Below are 25527 nucleotides of genomic sequence, written 5' to 3' on the forward strand. Positions count from 1 at the left end.
CCCCTTTTGTTCTAGTTTAACAGCACCACCCATTTCTTTTCCAAACTTTGTAAGATATAGCCCATCTCTTCCCAGGAATCCTTTGTGAAGGTAGCATTTCCTTACTACTGATTCATAGCTACATACAGTGTCATCCAGCCATCGCTGTGTTGATATAACCATAATGAAGATGAGTTTATATTATCAAAATGTTGGCTGCACAATGCTAGAAAATACTAGAAATCACTTCTGAGGATAATTCTTCATTCATTCATGAAGGTTATTAAAGGGGAGAGAAAAGGAGGAAAAGTTTACATGGTCCTAAAACCATGAAGTCTGAATTGGTCATAGGCTTAACAAAGAATTGGGGTGGGGGTGGGGTGGGGGTGGGGTGGGGGTTTGAATTTAGTTGAATCAGACTTTCCTAATTGTCATGGGAGTTTCAATTTACAGCTAGGATGCTGAGACAGAGACACGTAGGAACAGGTTGATTCTTCATTTCTGAAAATGCAGGTGCCAGCAATTACTGGGATCTATCTCTCAACTTAAGCAAAACTCTTAAGTTCCTTCCTGGGAAGAGAGCAGAAAAAAAGAGAAATGAGGCAGGTTTATTATTAATGAAGGGGAAATTAATATGGGATAGGGTGTTCTAGGGGGAAAAAAAAGGATACTGTCAAGTGTTACTCCATGGCTCAAAGGGTAAAACTCCTGTTTTCATGTGAGTTTTATGATCACTGCATGTCTACATTTGCTGCACCAGGCTTACAACAAAGCAAATACATTTATGGAAAACTATCAGAAAAATTCCAAAGTATGGCAATATTATTTTATTTTTTATCCATTTAATTGTGTCAGATTCTCGGAGACTGCCTGGACAAGTCCCTGCAATTGTCTTGCCAAGGTTTCAGAAGTGGTTTGCCATTGCCTCCTTCCCAGGGCTGAGAGAGAGTGACTGGCCCAAGGTCACCCAGCTGGCTTTGTGCCTAAGGACTAGAACTCACGGTTTCCCAGTTTCTAGCCTGATGCCTTAACCACTACACCAAACTGGCTCTCAGTACATTTATTATTTATATCCTAATACATTTATTAGGACCAAACAAAATGTCACAACTAAAAAAGCAGGATTTCTACATACCTTCATTGATACATACCAATCATGCTTTTCCCTTTCCAGGTAAGCCTACAAATGAAAAATGTGCTTTGCTTCAAAAAGGTTATAGCCTGGCTAAAGGTTGTTCCTGATTTTGGCCAAAGCAAATAATGAGGGATCTTAAGGGGCAAGTAGGGCATGGCTGATCCATCTCACCCCGGTTTCCCCTCCTCTGCGTGGCTGTGTGCTAGCCTGCCTGCTGAGCTTTCCAGAGTCTGGAAGTGAACAGGAGAGAGAAAGAAGAATGCCAAGTGCCAGCAAACACATATTTCAGACATGTATTCAAATCAATCGTGCTTTTAGATTTATACTCATTTCCTTTGCCATGTGTACATATAAATAAATAGATTTATGCTAAAACCACATATTCAAAACAAGCCGCCCTTTTTCTAATCAGATGCTCACCAATCACCACTCTCATTTTTTCTTGGGCCTCTGAGAATCATTTTTCTGTACTCTTCCATCTTCCTCCCACCCATCCATTCAGGTGACCTAGCAGAGCAACTTTTCCCCTGAATCACATTCATTCAGAAGGATGCACAACATTCCAGCACCCTCTAAAGACAACATGATTAATAATTAGTGGCCGAATTTATAGCTTTTAACACTTGTAAAGATCAACTAATTCAATAGAAATCAATATATTTGTATTACCATCTGAAACAGCTTGGCATTCAGATAGGAAACAGATTTAGAAACTGTATTGATTTTAACTGTTGAGAGCAGCGGTCAAGGAGCCCCTGCCCCCTTGGGTTAAGTAGATCATCTTACTCCAGGCACTAGAAATCTAGCATGCTCTGGACAGCCGGTGCAGGCCAGCAATTAAATCTTAGTAGAGAGACTAAGTGTTTCTACTGTGTGTGTGTGAAGATGAAGCCCAATTGAACTTAAATAATCCAAAGAGACACTAATAACAAGCAGTGGCAAGGAGTGAGGATACCACACTGAGATCAAAAACTTCCTGTTTAATTCCATCCTGTTTGAAGACTAATAGGAAGAAAGCTAAGTGATTGCTCATCTGTTGCAGAGTATTCCAGAGGATGTGTAAGTCTGGAAAGAAAGACCTGGGCACAGGCTTGGCAGCCCATGTAGCTACAGCTGGGGGCATTTGCCTATAAATAATTAAGGACAGGTGTGGGGGATTAAGTCTATGATTGGCACCTCCTTGGAGTAGAAAGGGGGGTTGTACTTAGCTGGAACTCAGCTCTGATTGTTGGCAAGATCAGATGAGTAAAAAAGAAACATCATACTTGGCAAAAGATATCCTTTTTTAAATGTGAGCATTTGGGGGGTTCTGAGAAGAAAAAACACAGCAGCTTTTCCTCTCCAATTTCTGCTATGGCAGTCTGGTAATTAGGTCTTTGAAAAGGGGTAGATCCAAGGAAGTGGTTTGCCAGTAAAATAGTATCTGCACACAAATAAAAGCAAATGCTTGCATTTTAACCCAAAGAACAAAGCAACAATCTCTCCAAAGAAAAGGAGCTGGGAGAGGGAGAGTTGCTTGAGGAATTTTTAAGATATTGCAACACTGGAAGATCCTGCAGTTGACTAGACTGGGCAGGACAGATGGAAATGCAAGGAAAGTGAAAAGGGGTTTTGACAAAGTTGCATTGTAGGACAGATGGGGGAAACTTTGCATTTGGAGATTTCCTGGCAGACACTGTGGGACAAAGGTGGCCAAATGTTCAATTATAATGTGCACCTCTTAGACCTGAAAGGCTGAGGATGGAAGGGGCTGGTTGTCAGCATAATATTCCATTGGGATCCATGGGATATGGAGTAAAAAAAGGTGTATGTCATACATCATGTGACAGCAAAGTGCTTCCTCAATACAGTAGTCAGCTGGCAGACATCTGTAGCTCAAGACTTAGGTAGCAATTCTTCCCACGCAGAAAGTCCAAAGTCAGTTCTGTAGTCCAGCATTTCCCAACCTTGGCAACTTTAAGATAGATGGACTTCAACTTCCAGAATTCCCCAGCCTTCTGGGAGTTGAAGTCCACCTACCTTAATGTTGCCAAGGTTCAGAAATGCTGCTTTAGCCTCTCCACTGAAAAATATGCTCAGATTGGGCTGAATAAAATCTCTGCCTAAAATCAACTCCTGGTGAGGGCAAGCAATCCTAGGACTAACACACCAAAGTCTTGACTCAGAATAAGATGACTTCATATATTATCTTAAATATAATGTAGTACACTCTTTGTGCTTAATTTCAAAGGTGCAGCTGATGCTGAACACATCAGCCAGGTTGCTCAGTGGTGGCTCCTGGCCATGCACATTACACCTTTGTAGAAATAACTGCATCACTGCCAATTAGCTATCTCATAAGGTTCAAGGTTTTGGTTATGACAGACAAGATCTCACCAAGTTGTAATCAGGATACCCATCAGCTTTCACTGTTATAGATCTGGTTGGTCAAACAGATCTTCAGGGGAGATCCTGCTAAATATAACAAGAAGCACTGAATACTTTCTCTGTAGTGGCACCCCAGCTCTGGATCCTTCCCCCTGAAATTTGGGAGGTGTTTACTGTAACATCTTTAGGTGCCTGATAAAACTTACCCCTTCACCCAAGCCTTCCCAACATGAATTCTGGGGGGGAAAATCCCTCCCAGCTTTTTAATATGTTTTATGTGTATTTTATTTTTCATTTCTTTGTACATCACTTTGAGATGCTTCAACACAGTGGGCAGTATATACTGTAAATAAAAACCAGGCTGTTTGATGAACAGGGATGCTCTTGACCAGCATGCCTCTTCACTTATAAAGTATCAGAATCGTAGCGTAAGACAAGACAGTGGCTAATAGGGTGCAGGTGTTTAAGGTCAGAACACTCCCAAGGGATGACTAACATTTGCTCTGCTTGCTTCAAGCCTACAGCCCACTGTTAAATTCTTCTTATTCTATCTCTTAATGTTCAGCCCAAATCTACCCTCCTTTGAGACCCTTAAATCTGGTCCCCCTGCCCTTGGGTGATGGAAAATATGTTTTTCTTTCTTTTGTGAGAACCCAGTTAGTTTCTGAAGACATAAACATGTATTATACCCTGCACAAATGTGCTCTATCTTAATGGCCAAAGAAAGGCGAGCAGACACACTAATTTCCCCTTATTGTCTTAAAATGGCAGTCAGGGTTTAATGTAGCCTTCTTCACCATGGTGACTTCAGATGCCAACATCTGCAGTCCAAGTGGCATTGGTGCGGACTGGATAGTTGAGGTCCCTTAAGATCTTTAAAAGTCCACACTACCATACTACATCTCTGCCAGAGCTCTGCCTCCTTGGTGTTGATTTGCCCAGTGAGGAAATAATGTTTGGAGCACTGCTTTTGTGAAGCTTCCCAGAGTTGGCATTTACTTCATTGTGGAGTCATGCAGAAGAGTACTGGGTAGCCTTCCCAACAACGAAGCTAGCAATTGTAATACAGCTGTATTAGAAAGGCTACTGCTTCCCCATCCCTGATAGTTCATGGTAATAGATGGGGTGGGAAAGCAGAGTATTTACTCTGGGGAAAATAAATTATTTGAGAGTGGAATAGCATTTCAGCTTCAGACCCTCTCTCTGTTCTGTACTCAGTTTGCGGCACAACAAGTTACCTGCTTCAATCTAGTCAATTTCCACCGTACCGCCAGAAAGCTTAAAAGACAAACTTTTAGCTACTTCTCTCACGTAACTAGGGACGCCCTCTTTACAGGCCGGTTAACAGCATTTATTTCTTCCCATAAGCCTCGCCTTACAGGAGGAAAACAAAGGCGCTTTCCTGGGGCGCAAAGGCCCAGATTTCACAAGATTTCAGGCCTCGCCACTATATCAGCAGAAGTGGGCCTGGCCAAAAAAAGGACGCTCGCGGCCAGGTGGGCCAGCGTGGCTGCGCAGAGCGGGTTTTCACCTGCCCACGGCCCAATTTCGGGCTTTCCCTCTCGCCGCCGAGCAGCCCCTTCTCTTGGCAGCGACCGACCAGGCGCGCAGGCCACCTCGAGGCAGGCGAGGAGCGCACGGCGGCGCAGAAGAACCTCGCCCGAGGAGAGGCGCGCCCGAAGAAGTTGCTGAGGTTCTCGGAGTTCCTCGCCTCCATGCCGGGATTCGGAGAATGGAGCATCTTCCCGTCGGTTTCACGATCAGCCTCCAGGAAGGAACGGAACGAGGGAAGCTGACTTCAAAACCCGCGAGACGGGGTCTCGTCCGGGATGCAAAGCACCCAAGGGCTGGTAACCACCGCACTGCTCAGCCCTGCCAATATTGCCAGTGAACCCAGACCTTAAGCCACCCTCTGGCAAATCCTCGTCCCAGGAACGCCCCTTCTCCCTTCCGATTTTCATTGGTGCTCGGTTGACAGGTGCTTCTATCCCGGAGGAAGGAGCGTGTAGCGAAGGGAAGACAAGGAGTCTGTTGCCCATCTCGCGCTAAGTCATGGTTGCTTGGTCGTGATTCGTTGTCTGAATCACAGTGCGATGAGTTTACATAGCAAGCTAAGCCATGAACTTGGTTTATGATCCACAGTGATGCAGGACTGGATTGGTGCAATATGCTTAAGGTACATTCTACTTGGGATCCATGCGCAATGCCTACAGTATATCCAATTTCAAGAATGAAAAGGATTTAAGCTCTTCTGTGATCTAAACCAGATTGAGAACAGCATCGCTAAACTGCATAGAACTGAAATGACAAGGATTGAATTCCTTCTCTCCCTGACTGAGCTCATATAGTTCAGTAATCTGTAATGGGAGTATTTGTTTTCATCTTGTAACTTGTATGAATCTGGCATTTACAGATTATGAACTACGATTTTTGTCATGAGTGATTCCAGTCCTCCATTTCTGTCTGTAAGCATATAGTTGGCTATATATATTCCAGTTTAATAAGAGAGCCAGTTTGGTCTAGTGGTTTTAAGGCACCGGGCTAGAAACCAGGAGACCAGGAGTTCTAGTCCTGCCTTAGGCACGAAGCCAGCTGGGCGACCTTGGGCCAGTCGCCCTCTCTCAGTCCTAGGAAGTAGGCAAGGGCAAACTACTTCTGAAATCTTGCCAAGAAAACTGCAGGGACTTGTCTAGGCAGTCTCTGAGAATTGGACAGGATTGAATGGATTAGGAAAAAAAAGCATATTTCCAGCTACGGTGTACGTAACAAAAAGATTTATGGTATCTCAAAAATCAAGCTGGTAATTTACTTGGAAGAGTATTCCACTAATGGACAGCTTTGAGGGGCCATGTGTTGGACTGATCCAGCACTTGTTTGGGGTGGGTGGGAAATAACCTATTTCAACTTGGTGGGATTTATGTTTGAGGAGACCCACATAGGGCTGCACTGCAAAGCTTTTGCTGTATCCTTCCTTGGAAGTCAACAGAACTTAGTTTTGAATAAATGAAGAACTGAGTTGCAAGAGGTTTAGTGTGACAAAAAGTGTGCAGCCAATGGAGGTCCTCTCCTTTCTCCATTTTTAACTGCTGTGATGTTGGTCACTTTGCATCCCTTTCTTCAAATGCTCAACAATCTGTTCCCAGGCACTGTAGCTCTATTCTTAGTGTATGTTAAATCAGCTTTATTCCCACAGCAGCCTTGTCTCACCTGGTGCCTCCATATGTTTGATTATAACTCCCAGATTTCGAAACTAGATTGGGGAAGGGCAGCAGGCAGATTACCACTGATACTTCCACCTTTCAAAAGACTTTTGATGAAGAACTCCTATAAATTCAGGGAGTAATCTCTGTCGCCATTGCTCTACTACTGATTTAAAGCACTGTTCACCTGTTCTTGCCTTGGCCAAAACAATCTTATTATAAACTTGGTTAAAATAAAATCATATCTTGCCCCTCTCATGATTCCCCATTGATACGTTATGTAGATCTGCAGGCTTGCCAGTTAATATTGCAGTGTTTCTCAACCTTGGCAACTTTAAGATGGATGTGTGGACTTCAACTCCCAGATTTCCCCAGCCAACATGGCTGGCTGGGGAATTCTGGGAGTTGAAGTCCACACATCTTGAAGTTGCCAAGGTTGAGAAACACTGCTATATAGAATAGGTTTCTTTTTCCTTTCTCTTTGCTGCTATCCCCCTCAGTGTATCAACAGCTTCGTGAAAAACATCCACAACTGGGGCACTTCAGCATGAATGGGGTGGGCCTGGCACTATCACTTATTTCTGTAAATTTGGGACTCCAGTATGGCTTCTCTAAGGTTACTGTGTTGATTCCTCCCCTTCACCCCATTCGGGCATTTCCCAAGATTTTTCTTAGAAAAAAGTGAAATGAAATGCAATGGTGGTGGAAGTTCTCAACCATAAGGGTGTGTCTATGAAATGTTTAATTCAGCTGAGCAACTCGAGAGAGATTCTACGTTGGAGGAGCATAAGAGGAGGCACCAAGAGTGAGCCCAGAGCCCCAGCCCCGGGGAATTATTACTCCCAAGAGTAACAAAATCCAGTAAAATAAATGGTACAGGACCGGAATGAAGAGCACTTCCTCTTCAAAAGGCCCCCAACCCCACCGCTCCGTGACTGCTCAGCTGGTCTTTGTTTGGCCCGGAAGCCAACCAGGTGCCCCACTCGCCCCGTCGACGTGCCCAGCGCGCTCTATTAAAGGCTGGTCCTGGCCGCGCCAGCCAATAAAGCCTCGCCGATCTAGCGGCTTGTGTGCTATTTGATTATTTCCGGAGAAAAGACGGGCGTCCTGCCCGCCCTCTCCCGCTATTACAAGAGCTGAATTAACTAGCCTTGAAGCGGGCTTGTGATGTGATCAGGATCCAGAGAAACGTCTGGATCGGTCAGAATTTGATCGAGGAAGTCCTCAAGAAAAGGGGAAACGTTAATACTCTTGGTAACTGGAAAGCGGCCGAAGGAAAGAATGGGATGGAATAAAGAAAGACTGGACTTGTTCGCATTTTGCTTTCGAACAAGATCTGAAAATCATACACGCACTTATTTTATTTTATTTCATTTTATTTATTATTCAAATTTTGTTACCGCCCATTTCCCCCAAAAGAGGGACTCTGGGCGGTTTCCTGTTAAGGTCAAAGTCACCATATATTGTATTTCCTTTTCAAATATTTTATTAAAAAGCATGAACATTCGTGAACTACAGCTCACTTCTCAAATGCATCTCAAGAAGCGAGCAGTAAAGCTTATACCTTTTACAAAATTACCAGACTCCCAAATTTTGGCTGCCGTAGACTAACACGCCTTTTGTCTTGCACAGATTTCCTAGGGTTTCGCAAAGCTGCAGTTATCACAAACTTAAACCCAAACGGAGGTAATAATTGGGAGTAAGGACCAATGAATTTAACGAGGTTTATTTCCAAATAAACTTGCCTAAAACGGACTGGAAACGGGAAGCCGGATGTAAAGACCTTTTTTCAGAATACGTAAGTCTGGGGAAAGCCAGTCTAACATGGCGGGGGGGTCGAGCCTGGGACCCGCTCCCCCCCGTTGAATTGGACTTACTTTCTTATGAAAGGGAGGCCGAGAGAAAAGAGATTTAGAGCAAAGCCCACTAAAATGAATGTATTTTACAGGTTTTCAATTGACCTCCAGCCCCTCGAAGGCTGGATACTTCCACTCCCTTGTGGGACTAATTACGCAGCACCTGACGATGCCCTAAGACGGGAACGCTGCGGTCTTTAGAGACGAGCTGTCACCGAGCCAGCTGACTGGCCTAACTGCTTAGGGATTTGCTGGGAATCAATATACGACCTGTATAATAATACGCACATATTATTTAGTACATCTATCTAGACCATGTGTTTTATACGTACTTACTAATGACTAATAATACTATCCCATTCTGTGTGGTCAGTAGTGATAACAGATCACTAGTAGGAAAGTACGGCAATAGCTTCAACACCACAAACGGCCCTATTACGAGTAGTAGGAGTAACAGAGGTGCCATTTTGAAAACGTGTCTTTGAACTCCCAAGCAGCCCAGATTTCGACATGGTCGCTCGAAATGAAATTCCACTCGGTTAAATGGGAGCCGCGGGACTCCTATTTACATGCCGAAAGTTAGCCCAAACAGCTTAATAAATATCTTAATTGCAGCTAGCTGCTACTGCTTCGATCACTAACATTGCTACTGCTCCATTTACTGCTGTGACTACTGTAGCAATATACTGAATTGTCCAGGTTTTTTTTTTTTGTCTTCCTCGCTTCTTAAACCCTCGTTTTTTGTAGGGGGGGCTACACTGGATTTAAATGTGCTGCCTATCGGAAAGAGCAGGAAAGTTGAAAACTGGTAATCGAAGAAAACGCATCTACTCTCCCGAGTTTGCCCATCAAGTTGCACACCAAGCCAGTGCAACTTCCTGTCGGGTAAATCCAATCCCTCTCTCCCCAGCTCGAGGTGAAAATCGGCACGGCCAGCCGGTCCCTTCCTCCCACAGGCGGCTTCGCTGCAGCGTCCAGGCAAGGCAACGGGGTCCGGGCTTCCAGCTGTCAGTCCCCTTGGCAAAGCGGAGCGCGCTTGGAGCCCCGGCCAGCTCTCTCGGGCTGGTGTTATTTCCGACGGGTTCGGTTAAAAAAACACCGGGAGGGGAAGTAACAGGAAAAGGGGAAGGAGGGAAGAAGAGTTTGTAAAAGCAAATATGTGACTCAGCGAGGCTGTTTATATTGGGGGCTGTATTTTTCCCCGCTTCTTTTATTTACTTCAGGCCTCCACTCCGCCCGCCTCCCGTTTCCCCGCCTTCGGGCGCAGCGCCTTTGCCAGGCGGCGGCCGGCCGGCAGGGGGCGCTGCGAGGGTCCAGCCAGCCGCTGCCACCGTGGTGGTTGTCCTGGTTGGTTCGGCGTCGAGTTAACACAATGTTAAAAAGCGGCCGGGGAGTCCGAGGAGCCCTCAAAGCCCCTGCGCGAGCCGCCCGGAGCCCGCCGAGCCGGGGCTGCCACGAGCCGGAGAAGGACGGCGAGAGCATGGAGCTGAGGGCGGCCGCGGCGCTTTGCCTCTGCTGCTTCTGGAGCGCCTGCCGCCTCCGCCACGGGCAGCTGGACGCCGCCGCTGTCCGGCCCCTGGCAGCGGCAAGCGACGCGGCGGTGGTGGCCGCCCCCGGCCTCGGGAAGTCAAAGCCCGGCGAGCGGCTGAGCGGGGATGGCGGCGTCTTCGGTAACGGTAACGGCACGGTGGCGCCGCATGACTACATGGTCGCACTTTACCACCGCCTAGCCGGCGGCCAGGAACCGCCCCGGCCGGAGGGAGAGACCGGCGGTGTCCCGGGCAGCCTCGCCAACACCGTCACGGGCTTCGCAGACCAGGCGCGGGCGCAGCCGCGAGGTGAGCGAACCAACCGCCCGGGGAGCCCTCAGGAAAAGCGCTGCTGGCCGAGCTCTTCGCGAGCGGGCCGATTTGCGCACGAAGCTGGCCAGGAGTGCTCTGTATCCCGAACCGTTGCGCAGGATTCTGCCGAATCAGCCCTCTCCTCCTCCTCTTCCTCTAGGAGGCTCCGGGAGGGCGAGGTGGATTGGCTCGGTCGGCGCGTCTTGATGGAGAACAGAGATGTCCCCCTTATGAGCAAGCGCTCTTCCTACCTATCCCGGGTGGTTTGATGCTGGGGGCGGGGGGCGCTTGGAGGCTTGCAAGTCGCTTCTGCTTAACTCTGCTGGGGATCGTCTCAATGTCGGGAGTTTGTTGCAGATGTCACGGGCAATGAATTCGGGGACTGAAAGCCCCGCCGTCCTGTTGGGAAATAATTCAGCCCTGTCTGTTCCAATCGCCGTCTTCTCCCCAGTTCGGCGGCGGGGGGGGGGGGGGTTCTTTCTAACAATGAAACGATTGTTGTAATAGCGACAGATCCCAACGAATCCGACTACAAGGAAATCGACTCCTCGATACTAAAACCCAGACGGGAGCCAACTGAAAAGTGACCTTCCGTTCGCCTCAAATTCGTCCCCAGTTCATCGTATCTAATCCAAAAGATCGATAGGATCCTACCTAATCTAACGCAAACTAACCGTGTGGTCCCATTAGAGTCTAAGATTTAATGATTCTGCAGGATGGCCATTTTTGTGATCTAGACATTGAGACTGAAAATTGATTTCACGGCTTTCAGTTTTCATATCATAAATGATCTTGCAGTTCTTTTCAACATCAATAACCCGAGGAGAAAACGTACTGCAGACACAGTGGAGCTTAGCCCAAACTGCTGCATTAGTTGTAACCTGAAGGAAGGGGTTATAAAATAGGGTGCGGGTTGCAGAAGACTGGCCTCCGCTTCTAAGGGAACCGCCGAACAACTCGCACAAAGTATGAGTGGCGTTTCGGTCCCGTCCCAGAGTCGAATCAAATTTGCAGATCCCTTCGGGGAATCGCGGGGTTTGGGGATCTGCGAGGCGCCCGGATGTGGTAATGGCATCACCCCAGAAGCAACGGTGGGCTCGGGTGACTGAATTCCCGGTTTCGTGCCTGGGAATCCGGTTGCTCTTGAGGGAGGAAAATTGCCCGGAGAAGGTCAGGAAGACCCAAGGGGAGACGAAAAGGCGAAGCTGAGGAAAAAGAGGAAATTGGGATTCATTGATCCAAGGGAAAATGCAGTTTTCACTGTAACGTTTTTCTTTGTGGGGGGTGTTCTGATCAGATGCAAGACGGGCGAGGCGAGGGTGACTCGCAGCCTCCCTTCCCTTCTTGCCCGGCGGGCGGGCCGGCCGCTGCACCGAGGCCACCTGATGGCGGGAGTGGAGGTGGCGGGAGCCAGGCTGGCTGGAGCGATGAATGGGGCGCGCGCGGGGGCGGGGTGGATATTAGCAGGTGGAAGGCCGCGGGAGAGAAGCGAAGGCCGGGGCGGCCAGTTTGAGGAGACTCCTTTCAACCCCCACGGCCGCCAGGTCTGCGGGATGTTCGATCGCCGCCCCGGCAGGGCTTCCGAGGCCGCCGTCTTCCCGGATGGCTTGGCCTGCCTCGACGGGAAGGCGGCAGCAGGGAGGGGCCCTTCCCCGCTTCTTTGGCCACCGGGTCAGGAAGAGCGAGGGCAGAGTTCCCTCCCGCCCCTTATTTCCCTCGGCTCGGCTGGGGCCCCTCTCGGGCGGCGGGTCGCTTTTGCGAGGTGTTCTTTGGGTCACCTCAGCTCCGTCGGAGCCCTTCGCGGGAAGAGGGAGGCGGGGAGGAATGGTAAGAAGGGGCGGCGCGGCTATCTCGCTTCTTGACCTCCCCGACGGCGGCGGGAGTCTTGCGCCGCCAACGCCAACCAGGAGCTCCTCACCTTGACTCGAAACGGCGAGCCAATAGCAAAAGTGTCTCGGAGCGCCGATCCTCGATTGGCTGGTCTCTTAATTAGCCGGAACTGCAACCCAGTATTAGAGCGCTTTGCAGCCCGCAAGAAGGGAGCTCAGTAGGGGGCAGTGGAGGCTGCCCGCTCTGAATGTCTCCTCCTAAAGGACCGCGCACCTTTTTGCGTTTTAATTTGGCTGCCTTGCGGACTTCGGTGATTCATTGCTACGACTTTGTGGAGGTTTACTTTCCAGAGTTGGACGCCGCGGGTGACTCAAAATCACAACATATCAAAAGACAAGAAGGGGGTGGAAAAAAAGAGAAGGGGGATGAGGGAATGAGAGGTTAAAACTGCAGGAGTAGGGGGAACTCTCCAATTAGTCTGAGTACTTTTCTCAAGCGTCGCCTTTCTTTTCCTTGGCCTGCATTGTTAACCCGAAAAGACGCCCAGGGCCGAGAAAACACTCCGAGAAGATCTGCACTCGCCTTAACAACTTCCCGGTCCATCCTCCCTTTCTGACAAATATTTATTCTAGTGTCAGCGTTCGACTTACACTCCTTTGAATACAGCGGGGGTGTCTTTCCAACTGATCTGTGTAGGATCATCCTATGAAACACCGTGTTAGAACAATGGAAGAGGAGGAGGGGAGAGATAGCCCGCCAGCCCTACCGATGAAGCTTAGTCGCCCGTTACTTCTAGCTGAACCCAAGTAACAGGGTAACCAGAGTAACAGGGGCAGAGAGCACACCGCCTTGTAAAGATGTACTGCTGGGGAGGGAGAAAGGCACTTTTAAAGCAGGTTTAAAAACGAGTCCAAAAGAAAGGTTTGGAGCGGCTGCCTCCTGGTTCTTTGTGCTAGGCGAGCAAGGGTTTCCCCCTGTTAAAGACGAGATGCCTCAAGTGAGGGAAGCGGAGTTGTCAGCTCTCTTAGGGACGCGGGACACGAGGCGTCCTTGAAAGGTCAGCCCTCCAAGGTTGACATGTGCCCATGCTGCCATCTGATGCACGCGGGACCTGCGAGCTTCGGGACAAGGCAAAGAAAATTAGTGCACGCAGAAAATTCCTAAGGGATAGGGTTGGAAAAAGAGCCTTCTTCGTATCGGAACGCGGGGCTGCCGCGCAACGTTTTGCCTCGGCAGTTGGAGCAGCTCACCCGATCTGCATCTTCCACATGCCGCTCGATTTAATCTTAAGAGTATTGTAATTGGTCGTCCCCAGGGAAACGTATCGTTCACTCCGGCGGGTACGCGTGGGTTGGAATCTCTGCCGAAAGGATTTTCAGTTTTATTGTTATTTGTATTCACAAACGCAGGTCCCATGAATTTGCAGGCTGAGGCGCACAGGTATCTACTGATGAAGTTGATATTTCAGTGTTGCGAGGATACCACCGAGGATAAATTTGTGGATTTAGGAGAACTTGTGACAACAGAGTCCATGATGGGGAGGTTGCGGAGTTCCCATTAGTTAAGTTTGGTTTTTACAGCTGGTTGAATTACTCTTCCGATAGGCTATGATCTTTTAAAATACGTGCTGTTTTCTTTTTTTCTTTGTAAGTCGCACAGAATAGTTGAGGCCGGTGGCCTCAAACTGGATTTAAAAAAGAAAGAAAGCAAATTTGGTAACATTAACTTTGATTCGATCTAAGCAGGCTCCCTAAATCAACGAAATTAAACTGAGTTGTGTTATGCTTCTTCTAACAGAAACAGCAGCAGCGTGACGCGTTTTATTTATTTTATTTTTTGCCCATCGTATCTTCTTTATTTTTAACCACGCGAATTTTTCTCTGTTCGCTGCTTTTGGAATAAGCGTCACTAAACTTAGTGAGTCGGACTTTCCTCATTGCTCCTTGCTGTATTGCTTTGCAGACGAAGAAAACAAAAGAAAAAAAAATCACATGTTGCGTTTAGACTTCGCACACTGCTGTGCCCGTGGCAGGCCCCTTCAAAAACAAAACAAAAACAAAAAAACCCACTCTCTAATATACCAGAATATCCCTTTTAGGACAGCAACTGCAGCTACCTACAAATCCCAAAGCCCTTGTATTAAAATCAGCCGATCTTTAAATGCAGAAAAATTATCGGGTGGAAAGAGGAGAGGAGTCCTGTCATCAAATATATAAATAAATAAATCTAAAGCCGCTGCTGTTATACTTAGCTGCTTATATATTATTAGGGAGCTGTTGGAGGACTCCAACTCCCATTGAGCGCCACCAGGACGAACAATGGGACGTGTGGTCCTGCAACACCTGCCCGCAGGTGGCAGGTGTAGGCGTTAAACCTTTCCACCCTAGACGGTAAGAAGCAATTTGTTTTCTGCTTTTCGGGCATAAAGGGCTGCAGGCGGCATTGCTTTTGGGCGAACTGTGAGCAACACGGGAAGAAAGTCGGGGTGTCTTAGAGGCGCACCAAGGGAAGCTTTAGTGGGATCGAACAGCAGGGGAAGGATTTCGGGGCTGGATTGATTTGAGTTTTGGTCCCAATCCTGCAGAGGTGGGAGCCGAGGCTCCAGGGGCCCTGAAGGTTTTGAGATGCCGCGGAGGCCTCCTAAGGCCGCGGCTGCCGAAGAAACGGTCTGGGATAGCTCAGCATCTGAACTGCCGCGTGGGGCCGCTGGAACAGGAACGAGGCAGACTTTACACCGCACCAAGGGTGACTGGGTGACGATAGAGATCGCAAGTCAGGCCGCCAGAAGTTGAGATAGTCGTCGGCCGGCTTCTCCGGACTGCCGCTGAGCTTGGCTGCAGGTGCAGCGAAGGCAGAAGACGCTTCCTTGGGAGGGCTGAGCGAGCGGAATAACATTCTGTAAATGCTCTGAAGGGCGCTCGCTGGTTCTTTGCTGCCGCTGCCTCTGCAGCGCCTCCCCGCCTCCCCCTTTTTCTCTCGGGGTGGCCGCTGCAACAGGGAGAGGGGACTTCCGAAGAGCCAAGAAGGAACGCGATCCCTGGACCGGACCTGAAGCACTGAGTTCAGTGGGGGATGCGAGGAGCAGGCACAGGACACCCCTGTTTCAAATCAGTTGAGAGCTGCTATCTCAAGTTGGCTACCCTCCTGCAGTATCGGGAGTACAATTCCCAGAATTCCCAGCCAGCAGGCCTAAGTCATGCTTCCTCAGTACACCTAGAGGCCCATAGATTGGGGAAGGCAGATTAAGTTCCTGGTCTGCACTCAGACGTTCAAGGCTTTCTGTGACCACTTGCTCCAAGGGCTCTATGCTGGCTCCATCAGGAGTGGCAGACACTTGATTCCAGTTATTGGGAAGAAAGAAAAGAGAATTAGGTGCTTCACTAATAAATCAAACCTTTATTACGGCCTATGGTCCAGAGACCACAACAATAAAATACAAAGACCCATAACTGTTAACAAAACTTTAAAAAAATGCTATCAAATTACATAAAATGCATTATAGTAACTGTAGTACAAATAGCAGTGGCCATCACCAAAATTTGTGCTAAACATCAACCTTAGGTAGGACAGACCCCACAAATGATAGCACAAAATCGGGCAACCTGGAAAGATATGCCAGGGTTCTGGTCAGATAGAAGCAGTGACAAACAGACATAGTGCTCTCTACCAGGGCAGTTCTTTAAAATGGGATAAATATACAGTATATCTTCCTTGATCCCCTATAGAGAGAGCAACAAAGGAGCATATGGCTTAGGGATTCCGCAGAGCCAGCTCCACATAGACATAAGCACCGCTGATCAGGGATGTTTGTATACCATCCCCACAGAACTGCAGAGGGTAGAGAATCCAATCTGGCCAAGGTGAAAGCCCAATGAAATTTCAGAATCAGAATTGAAGACAGATAAGATGATGGCACAGGCCCATTTGAGAAGAATCCATAAACTGTAGGATTGGATACTAGGCTTAAACTGGTTTGAAAATCAATATCCCAGATACTTTAAGATGACTCCTGGCATTTTCGAGCCCTAACAGACAGAGGCTTTCCAAAGAAAGTCCTCAGGACTGGAGTTTGCTATTAGCTTCCCAGAAGCATCCAGTTGGCCACTGCAACTGGTCCAGAAAAAGCATCTTTTAATCAACTCATTAACAAGCCCATACAATTAATGAGTGCTGTAGGACCCATCCTCCTCCAGCTATGAAACATACAACCCCCTTCATGGACATATGTAACTCTGGCTATGTGGAAGGGGTTTGCCATTACCTTCTCCCAGGATTCCCACCCCACCCCCACCTCCATTTTCCAGTCAAGCCCAAACAGTTAGAATTTCCTGATAGTATCCCCTATGAATACTAACCAGATCTGATCCTATCTAGCTTCAAAGATAAACCAAGGTCAGGTACTGCCTCCAGATACTGCTGAACTAGATGTATTTATTTATCAAACTTTTATCACTGCCCATCTCCCCCACACGGGGGACCCTGGGGAGTTCACAATAAAAACAATTAAAATTCCATAAAATCATAAATACAGCCATTCATCAATCAGAATAAAATGCAATAAAATCCAAGCCGTGGCGGATCTAATTCAAACCATAAGGGCATAAAACTGGTTCCCGCAGAACTAGGGAATCAGCCAGCCCCTAGCAGCTCCAGCTAGGATGCTTAAAGTCAGCCTTCTGAGAGTTGTAGCTCAGCAACACTTGGAGGGCCAGACACTCCCTGCTTCACTGTTCACCTTATTTGGCTGGGGGTGATTCATTTTGTCTAGCATTTGGGGGAGGTGTCTGAGGGAACCACATGGTACCATTCAGAAAGCCCATATGAGAATCTTTTATTTTTCATTCTGTTTATTTTGCCTCTTCCTTCCCTTTATTTATTTTAATGTTATGGTGTATATTTATTGTCACATCTGGTTATTTCAATAAATCCCAGGAAAAGTTCATGTCTGGTTTCTAACATAAAGGAGCTGAGACGGGAAGGGGATTCATATGAGTTACCCCCATAAGGGATTAACTCACTCAGCACTATTCTCTTCCTCCACCTTCACTCCTGGAGCATTTAAATGAAGAAAATGTGCAAGTAGGCACACACGTGAACAAATAAAATGATCCTTGACAGATTGGGGAAATGTTTAACTTGGCGCATAGCAATGAAGAGGGTGGGTAGCGTGGGAAGAAAAACATGGGCCCATTTCTCTCCCCCTCCCCAGAATCCATTCCTTCCCTGGGCTGAGAAATAAATTCAGACGCTTGCTGTAAAGACCCTTCAGTGTCTCTTGTTGACCTGACAGGGGTTGGAGGTTTTAGGTTGGTCTTTTCCATGGACAGATCTTCTCCACCTGTACTTTTGAAAATTAGATAGATTTCAGCTCCCAAGTTACCCTCCCTATGTGTTTTTCAAAGCCATCTTTTGAACCCAAGAGCTTTCCCCATGCTGTGTTGAGACATTCTACACATGCTCAAAAGTACAATTTTAATGCAATTTCACAATTGGCCTTCATGAGTTTTTTGGGAGAACAGTGGATTAAACTTATTTTACAGCAGGCACCGAATGTGTGATCTGGATATCTCTGAGCATGTTCAGAAGGTCTTGCCTTTATAGATAAGAAGCAACAAGGGCCACACTCCTGGGAGGCGGTGAGGGTCCCTATCAGGAAGAACAGAGGTTGGGCCCCCAAAGCTTGTCCAAACAGCAACTGTCTCCAATTGATCAGAAAAACGGGGGAAGAAAATTGGGAAGGAGAAAATGGGTTCCTCAGCTGGCCGTTTCAGGCGTTCCCAGACAGGGCAGCCAGAGAGGGAATCCCTTTGGGTAAGCGGCCGGGGTGACGGAGCCGGCCTGCTCTTAGGGCACTGTAAAGCAGCCTCTGCCCATCCATTTCTCTTCTCTTCTCTTCCAGACGACTCTTCCTGGGAGGCCGGGCAGCGATACCTCTTCGACATCTCTACCCTGGCGGAGGCGGACGAAGTCGTGGGGGCCGAATTGCGGATCCTGCGGAAAGCCGCCGAAAACAGGAGCTTGGCTTCCTCCCCGGAAGGGCTGCTCCACCGCCTGCTGCTCTCCACTTGCCCCGACCAGGCAGAAGGCCGGGAGCCGGGCCTTTTGGACTCCCGAGCCGGGGATCTTCTGGGCTCCGGCGAGGCCGCTGCGCCCCAGTGGGAGGTCTTTGACGTCTGGGCAGCCGTGAGGCCCTGGGCCGAGCAAGCGGGCCGCCCCCAGCGCCCGCCCGCGCTCTGCTTCTGGCTGAGGGTCGTCTCGGGCCAGTCTGGGAAGCTGCTGCCCCCCCGGCAGCTGGGCTTCGGCAGGGAGCAGCCCTCGCAGCCCCACGAGAGGGCCCTGCTGGTGGTGTTCTCTCGCACCAAGCGGAAAGACAACCTGTTCAAGGAGATCCGCGAGAAGATTCGGACTCTGAGCGGCGGGGCCGAGCTCCTGCTGGGGTCCCACGGGTCAGGCCAAGGCTCTCTGGCCAAACAGAAGCGGCGGCGGCGGCGGACGGCGCTGGCGGGCCGGGCCGCGGGCGGGCGAGGCCAGAGCAAAAAGGTGAAGAGCCGGTGCAGCCGCAAGGCGCTGCACGTCAACTTCAAGGAGCTGGGCTGGGATGACTGGATAATCGCGCCCCTGGATTACGAGGCGTATCACTGCGACGGCGTGTGCGACTTCCCGCTGCGCTCCCACTTGGAGCCGACCAACCACGCCATCATTCAGACGCTCATGAACTCCATGGACCCCGAATCCACCCCGCCCAGCTGCTGCGTGCCTTCCAAACTCAGCCCCATCAGCATCCTGTACATCGACTCCGGCAACAACGTGGTTTACAAACAGTACGAGGACATGGTGGTGGAGACGTGCGGCTGCAGGTAACGGCGGCGACGCGGGAGCCCCGTCTTCTTCCCGCTCCGGCCTAGCCCTCCGGGCGCGCTTCCCGCGGAGCGGAGCAGGCGCGCCTCGCCCTGGCAGCTTCGGAAGCCCACCAGACTTACGGCTAGGCCTGCGGGGCGCCGCGCCCTTTCTGCAGATCTCCGGCAGGAAAAGGCGAGGATTGGCTTCAGCAGTTCCTAGTGGAGGCGCTACTGACTTACTCAGGCCTGAGTGATGGGGCTTGCTGCATCCCTCACTCCGACGGCTTCCGAGGTTTGGGTAAAAATGCCACCAAACGGGCACTTTAAAGAAACGGGAGAAGAAAAAGCAGGGGGATGTTCTCTTGGAATCTAGTCTCCAGAAGACCTCGGTGACCGCTTGCCTTTTCGCCTGCCCTGGAGGTTAGCTGAGGCAGATGACTTGTGGCAAACTTCTTTCTGGTAGTTTTCCAGCTTCTGATCTTTGGTGAACCAGTAGCAACATATATCTGTCTGTGTGATGCACACACATAAACACAGTATCTACATATACACACATCCTATACTTTCCTCGTGATTCCGGAGCATATTCTGAAAGCCCACAATCCGCACAAGTCACTGGTCAGGCTGGTGAGACTCACTGGTTCCCTGGGCACATTGTCAGCCACTGGGGACATTCCCTGAAATTCACCAAGAGACTCCCTATTGAGTGGAAGACTGGGAATGATGGATCAGCTGTGCTTCAAGGGGTGGGGTCCCACAGGATATGGTTTTGCAAACCACTTCCTGACCCTTTCATTTCCAATGCCCTCCATTGCTCCCTCTTGATGATCCCACTTTTACTAATCTTGCCATCTTCCTTTCCAAAGACAGCTTATTAGGACCATGCAGTGATTTCGTTTCCTTTCCAAGAAGGTGCTGCAGAAGCATGAAAGTAGAACCTATCTGCAGCTCTTGAAAGAGTTTGTGTCATTTCCTGGAATGGAATGTCTCCCAATATACTCCAAAGCACTCTTCCTTTAGTGCCGTGTTAAAGAAATACATTTCACTTACCCACCAGCAAATCCTCAGCATTTTTATTAAGAAGTAAGAGAGACTGGCCCTGTTCTCACCACCCTCTTAATTAGGTTGGAGTGGGGTTCTTGTGGAAACACCATCAAGGTGTTAAGTAACACCTTGTTGGTGTTACCTGCCCCTGCCCCGGAATTAAATTTTTATTTAAAGTTTAAACTGTATGAAAAGTGGGCTATTTCAACTTGGAAAGCATTTTTTCCTTTTCAGATTAGTTGGGGGTGTGGTTGTGTATGTGTGTTTACAAGCACGCACATATACATAGCACATCCTGATAAAAATTGTGCGGGGTCTGGCTTTGGTCCACAAATTGTCAGTTGCTCATTCCTGCTTTTAGTCTTGGCACACATTGCCGTTTCTCCATGCAGATGAATAATGAATAAATGTTGACCAGGTATTTAATAATAATAACCACCACTTTGGATTGAATATCAAAAGACATGTTTCCCACCCCCACAAAATTTTGCTGACAAAATTATATACTAACTTGCACAATGCTACTTCTTGTGACTGCTGGAATATTATGCAGAGGGAGGGAAGAAGAGTGTGCTTGCTGCTAGAACAACTTAGTGAGGTGTAGATTAAGGTGATGTCCTTCAGATGTTTTGAATGTTTACTCCCATCAGCTCCAGACAGCATGGCCAATGGCAAGGGATTGTCAGAGCTTTAATCCAAAACATCTGAAGAGCATCGAATTGTCTACTCCTGATGTTCTGCTTGCAGCTTCCCCTTTTTGCCTGCTGTGTCCTTGTCAGGGCTGTCTTTATCTTCATAGAGCATCTCCAGGAACAGAGAGTAAATAAGTCACCTGAATTCATTTCAGAGAAAGTTAAGTGATGTGCTCAGGGAAACATCATGGCAGAGCTAAATGGTGTTCAAAGTCTGCTAGCGACCTCAAGTATTGATATCAAGGTTGTCCTCAGTTTGCTTAGCTTAAATCCAGGGATTTGTTTTTGACTATGCAATGGAATATGTTAGCCAATGACTCTGAACTACAGACTTATTCAGGTATTACAGAAATGACTAAATCAACATGAGATGGTAACAAAATAGCACTGCTCCTAACATTCTACCTACAGTTATAGGTGCATAGTCCTTGGTGCTCTCTGAACTTGGTTGATTGCAGACGTTTCATTACCTGACTAGGTAACATCATCAGTGCACGAGTGGAACCGGCTTTCCCTTGAATGTTGTGAACAACCACTCCCAGCATGTTTCACCATTGGCCAGGGGCTACTGGGAGCTGTAACTCTCTTCCAGCATCTGCTCCCCATTGCTGGTGAAGGTAAAACTGAATTAGAAGGCATGTGCCATATTGTCTGGCTGTTACACTCTTTTCCCTTGCCTTTAGTGGTTAACAGCATCTACTATATCACAAAAAGTCATGCCATTTTTTCTTTTAACAACCCAGCATGTTCTTTGATTGGTATGCTCAGCTGCCAATCTTAAGTAAAATAGCTGTTGTTCTTATTCACCATTTACTCAAGAGGCAGAAAACAAACACTGAACTTGCTAGATCGGGCTCTCCTCGTTGTGCTGGGCATTTGGAGGCTTTCAGTGGGCAAATCCACTCAGGCTGAAGTGGCCTAGAGATGCCATCTCAGTTGTAGCCTCTCTTTCCATTGGCAGGAGCATTCTGAAGCACAGAGGGAGGTCGAATTGCTTGTTTGTTCAACTTCTGCTTCCGATTATGATCTTTTCCTGCCAATTCGGTGTCTTGGTGATTGAAGGCTTGTTAATAACACACTGCCAGGGAAGGTTACAAGAGGAGAGAAATGTGTTGCAAGTCCTTCAGCTGGACAGCTTGCTCATTTCTTTGGGGTTTCAGAGTGCAGCCCAGTAAAAAAAAAGAATACAGAATGCCCATGTCCTGAATAGATCAGAAGATCATAGTATTCCATAGATTCAGGACAAATTGGAAACTTCTGTGCATCTTTTATATTTGTATTTAATACTCTGAATGCTATAAACAATCCATTTTCATCCCCCACTTTTTTTTTAAAGAACAGATCACCTGAAACCACAGCTGGAACCCTTTTTGCCTCATATTGCTGGTAGAAAATTAAGTGGTTCATCATGTTTGCGCTACAGCTGCATTGGCAGAATTCTGGGAAGACTCTGTTCTAGCAGGAGAGAATATAGTGTAGATTTAGTTGGTTTTCAGCATGGAGGTGTTAAATTCAGCAGGTGGTGCTTTCTCCATTCTTGCATCTCCCTTTCACAGGGAAAGTAATAGCTCCTTATAGCCCATATGCATTTTAGAGACAAAGGACAGCACCTCCCAAATTTATCTAGTCAGGGATATTTGAGGATTTAATTGAGGTGTGAACTAAATGGAAATTAGACTGGGAAAGTATTGAAGTAGACCTTGGCAGGTCCAGGTGATGCTTTCAGTTAGACATATGAATATAAGCCTCTGCTGTCCTTGAGCTGCCTGCTTGAGCAATTGGGGACATGCTCTGGCTGGACTGTAGCCAACTAAAGCCGAATCTGGACTGATATGTAGATGTTCCTACACTCAGTTCATTGTTCTCTCTGACGCTTTACGGTTAAAAATATTGCACCGAGCTTAATGCTGCTCGTATATTGCATTTTAAAAGCTTTTATCAGAATATTATTGACAGGAATGTGCTGTAAGTGAGAAATAGGTAGATGGGTTAGAAAATGTAAGGCCCCATTGCCTACCTAAAAAGGGAGGTTACTCACTAGATGGCCTTTTGATACTTTTGTACTAGTTTTTTTCATTAGAGTTTAGAGTAAAATAACAGTGGCTTAAGGAAATACAGGATACTTCCCTTTCCCTTTCTCTTTCCGTTAAATCCTTTTGCATGGATGTTTGCTCTAATCGTTCACAACCTCTAACTGAACTAGAAATGGTGACACATTTCATTAATAAATACACTTCCAGTTTGCACATTTTTAGGAATTTGAGGTTGGACACTTCGTGTTACTGCCTTTCATCTCTCTCCCACTCTTTATCATCATCTCTGTGTGACAGAATATAAAATGCATCAGAATTAGGCTCCTATTTTAGCAAAACATTCATTGTAAATATATGGGAGGATACCTGACACTGATCTGAAAATCAGTCGCATCAGGCTTTACGGTTCAGTGTCTTTTATACTTGTCTGAAATAATTCAGTCTGATAGGGTACAGTGTTCTTTTTTCAAAAAAGCTGGATTGTACCCCATCCCCCCCCCCCAAAATGTCATCCTTGAAGAAATTTTCATTCTCTAGCTATAAAATGGAACCCTGGCTTGGCACACTTACCAGACTAATAACATTGGGACAAATCTCCTTCTGCTCAGACATAAAGCTACATGTACTGTACATATAAAACACAGCAGGAGAGGCTCTGGAATCAGTATTTAATTAGGGAGATGGTACAGGGGAGGATAGGACAAATGCAGCTGAGATAAAATGTGGTGTGAAGGTCAATTTGAAGGAGATTTAAAAAAAAATGATAGAAAAAACAAAACCTCTTAACATAATTTTCTGTTTTGGAGAACCACAATGGAAGAGCAACAATTCTGGGTTTTGCCATAAAAGATAAAGCTGTTGTAAATGAAAGTCTGCTTTTGATGAGTGGTGGGATCTGTAATGACGTGGAAAAACAAGGAACTCATTGAATTTGTATCAGTATACTTCATCCACAAAACTTTGCTTCCTATTCAGAAAATGTTTACATAAAGCTGCTTGATACGGGCATGTATAATATACATGCATATTTATTATTTCCCTTCACCTATGGAAAGCAAGATATGTATTTTACACTATGGTCTTTATGTGATTTGTTTTGAAAGCAAGCCCAGCTATGCTTAACTTCTGTTAATTGCAACAATTTACATTGACAGGAGATCCTAAAGAGAGGGTGCTGTGTGCTTTCTGAATGCCGTTCAGAAGGATGGCTGTTTGAATCCAGCTCCCATTCACTTTCAAAAGGATGAGCCAATAATCGGGTATTATAGGAGCCATGGGCCAACAGCATCTTCAGGTCCAGAAATTCCCTGCCCCAGTTCTAGGGTGATGATGACTAATGGTCTACCCATCCAATAAACTTAGTCATCCTGAACCACAAACTAACCAACCACATTTTAATCTAGCATATTGTGCGTACTCAGCCCCTGTGGTTAGTTTATGATTTGGCATAGCAGTGTGAACCCCAGCATCGGATTAATTCCATAAACTATGGTTAACCATAATTTGGTTAGTTCAATTAATTGTGGAGGGTAAAGCTTGGTGTTATAAGTAAACCAGGCAAAGTTCCCCCTTTGGTATCTGCAAGAGCCCCAAAAATGACCAGATTGTAGCATGCCTGTGACATAATACTGCCTCTGCTATGTTAAATGCAACCATCTAAAGGGCAGATTTAAAGACACATTCTCCAGCCAGATGCAGTAGAGACCCATGGATGCACAAAGACTGATATCTGCACCTTCCCCTGCTCTCTTCTCCCCCAACATTCACATTGGTTGGAATCCATCATAATTTTATTGACTTTCAGGAGATACGCCTGATTTACTGTGGGATTGGACTCAGGTCCCGTGAAGGTAACTTATCTCGAAATATGGCCAGAGGGAAGCGGGTGAAAATATCTAGAATTAAAAATAGTGTTGCACATTTTGACATTTTTTACATTGTTGGGTTGCAAATAGTTGAATTAACTTTGGTCAGACCTCAGGAATGCCCACACAGTTCACGGCTTTTGGTCTTCGCCTGCTTTTCTCATCGATATTTTCTCTTACATCAGCTTAGATGTTGATGGTTCCTTTCTGCACTTTGTGCAGCCTCCCTTTCCTTGAATAGCTGCAGAAAGAGCTAAATATATGTGGAAATCAAGCCATTGGTAATTATTCTCTAAAATACAGGATTAGGAACACCCAAGCTGTTAACATCAGATCCAAAAACTCTGGCTGCTCTGAAGCTGTTTATGTATGTATTTCCTTTCCTCATTAACAAGAAACTGGATTTCGTTTTTTCTTTCTTCCCCAGGAAACCAGCTGCTTCTTCCTTACTCCATATTCTGAACAACCCTGAGAAAAATGTTGGAACATACTTATCTCCCTGGCTAAGTGAATGCAATTGCTTTCTCCTTATACTAAAAATATCTGCAGTTTTACCCAAAAACCAAGGCAACATGCTTCCAATTCTACATCTTAATTTATAAGGTTACTTCTCTCTTGTGTCAGAACCCCCAGATAATTTTCTTGGTCTTTCTCTTTTTCACTTTGTAGAACTTTTATTTACGGTGTTACATATATCCCTGTATATAAAAATAGATGCCTATTTTGGGGTGATTAAACTGTTACGTGGGTCTGAATGTGTGAAATGTTCTATGGAAGATAGCTCTGTAAGCAAGGGTGTAAATGCATTGTATGTATTCTAAAATTTAAATAGATTGTACATAGTGG

General features: G+C 47.0%; 2 protein-coding genes across 2 annotated transcripts in view; one reads left to right on the plus strand and one right to left on the minus strand.

Annotated features, from left to right (window-relative positions):
* The window catches only part of LDAH (lipid droplet associated hydrolase), a 554138-nt gene that overhangs the window by 403105 nt on the left and 125506 nt on the right, over positions 1–25527 (minus strand). The gene's annotated exons all lie outside the window — the stretch shown is intronic.
* Positions 10018–19069, plus strand: GDF7 (growth differentiation factor 7). Its single transcript, XM_063299178.1, has 2 exons — positions 10018–10375; positions 18108–19069. Exons 1-2 carry the CDS (start codon positions 10018–10020, stop codon positions 19067–19069), a joined length of 1320 nt encoding a protein of 439 aa, XP_063155248.1.

The sequence above is a fragment of the Candoia aspera genome, chromosome 1 (assembly GCF_035149785.1).
Source record: "Candoia aspera isolate rCanAsp1 chromosome 1, rCanAsp1.hap2, whole genome shotgun sequence".
In the NCBI taxonomy this organism is placed as follows: Eukaryota; Metazoa; Chordata; class Lepidosauria; order Squamata; family Boidae; genus Candoia; species Candoia aspera.

What these genes read in the sequence shown, in the direction of transcription:
- GDF7 (XM_063299178.1), top strand. Translation starts at nt 10,018, where the DNA reads ATGGAGCTGAGGGCGGCCGCGGCGCTTTGCCTCTGCTGCTTCTGGAGC. An exon ending in GGCGCGGGCGCAGCCGCGAG is followed by an intron (nt 10,376 to 18,107) that starts GTGAGCGAACCA and finishes CTTCTCTTCCAG; the next exon opens with ACGACTCTTCCTGGGAGGCC.